The sequence below is a fragment of the Morone saxatilis genome, unplaced genomic scaffold (assembly GCF_004916995.1).
Source record: "Morone saxatilis isolate NCDOM2014 unplaced genomic scaffold, NCSU_SB_2.0 Contig24, whole genome shotgun sequence".
In the NCBI taxonomy this organism is placed as follows: Eukaryota; Metazoa; Chordata; class Actinopteri; family Moronidae; genus Morone; species Morone saxatilis.
This window is the reverse complement of record NW_023339807.1, coordinates 14804801-14806075: the sequence shown is the minus strand read 5'-3', so window position 1 is coordinate 14806075 and position 1275 is coordinate 14804801. Positions and strand designations below refer to the sequence as shown.

At 38.0% G+C, this 1275-nt stretch overlaps 1 protein-coding gene across 1 annotated transcript in view; it reads right to left on the bottom strand.

Annotated features, from left to right (window-relative positions):
* Positions 1-1272, bottom strand: part of LOC118335743 (peroxisomal carnitine O-octanoyltransferase-like) — a 1847-nt gene extending 575 nt beyond the window's left edge. The window contains exons 1-2 of the mRNA XM_035672171.1: positions 1136-1272; positions 248-367 (exon numbers count right to left, since the gene is read on the bottom strand). Coding sequence (XP_035528064.1) covers positions 248-367; positions 1136-1272 — 257 coding nt within the window. The remainder of the gene's footprint in view (positions 1-247; positions 368-1135) is intronic.
* Between the last annotated feature and the right edge of the window lie 3 nt (positions 1273-1275).

Here is a 1275-nt window from a genome sequence, read left to right as displayed (position 1 = left end):
GTCTAAATACTACAAGTACAATTTAGGCAATTACTACTATACTACTACTTTAAAGAACTAAGAAAAGCAGCCTCTATTTTGGCTTGAAGAGCGGCCATTTTAAATTCACCCTGTGTTTTGATCTGTAGAAGTAGAATTAAGTTTCTTTGTTAGATAGTCTTTTGCTCCAAATGTCATGATTTCTGCATGAGATGTTACAAAGATAGAACCAGCACGATGAAAGCAGGCTCATATCTTGTATGCTCACCTGTCATCTCTGATGCGGTAGAAAAAGCCATAGCCATGGTGCACCATGGGAGCCACGGCCCCCAGAACTGTAGTGTAGCCCACCAGACTGGATGACAGCACAAAGTTACCACCACCACCACTGCAGACACAAACACAACTCAGTTACAGGCAGACAAAGAAAATCTGTTCAGAAATGTCTGTACTGAAGTTTATCAAACTGACTTAACAATCCCTTAAAACACTCAAATCTTTAACCGTGTCTCAATGTTGCAGTGAAACTGCTTTTACACAAGAGCCCGACCAATATGGGATCTTTGAAGTCGATACTGATATCCATATTTGTACAATTACATTTTTTTAAATCTGAATTAAGTAAAGTCAGGGTTATAAATAAAAATGAAAATGCTGCCTATAGAATGTTTTTGTGCTGTAATTTATTTTTGCATATCATCCAGCATGCATAAGCCAATATCAGTTAACAATACGGGCCTACTGACCTTGTTTTTACAGAGCTCTTTCTCCACAAGCATTTTGATGTGTCATAGTAGGACACGGTATAAGTATATACGGTATAAGTAATTCAATTCTTTTTATGTGAGCCAGTTTATGTTGGCTCACTGGAATAGCTTACTGGGACATCGGTATTAGACCTGTGCTCACTATTCAAATGTATGCTGTGAAAAAGTTCTAATGTAAATCTTAATGAAAATTAATTTGGGGGCAGGGCACAGTAAATCTGGAAATCAATGGAACATTAGTTGGGGACAGAAAAGCAGTTTTACAAAACGTAGCCTGTGATTGCATTACTGGATAACATTTTCATGTACAATTACAGTTACATATTTATATTACCAGTAGACCACAGACACACTGCTTCAACCAAACAAATTATCTTTACAGACAGTACCTCTTTGCATAGAGGGGATCCGTGAAGAGCTCTGGGATGGGACGTCCCTCCTCTCTGGCGATAAGATACAGCCCAAAAAGATGCCTGTCAAAACCTGGCAGCAATGTAAAAATAACATGAATTAATATCAGAGACATTAA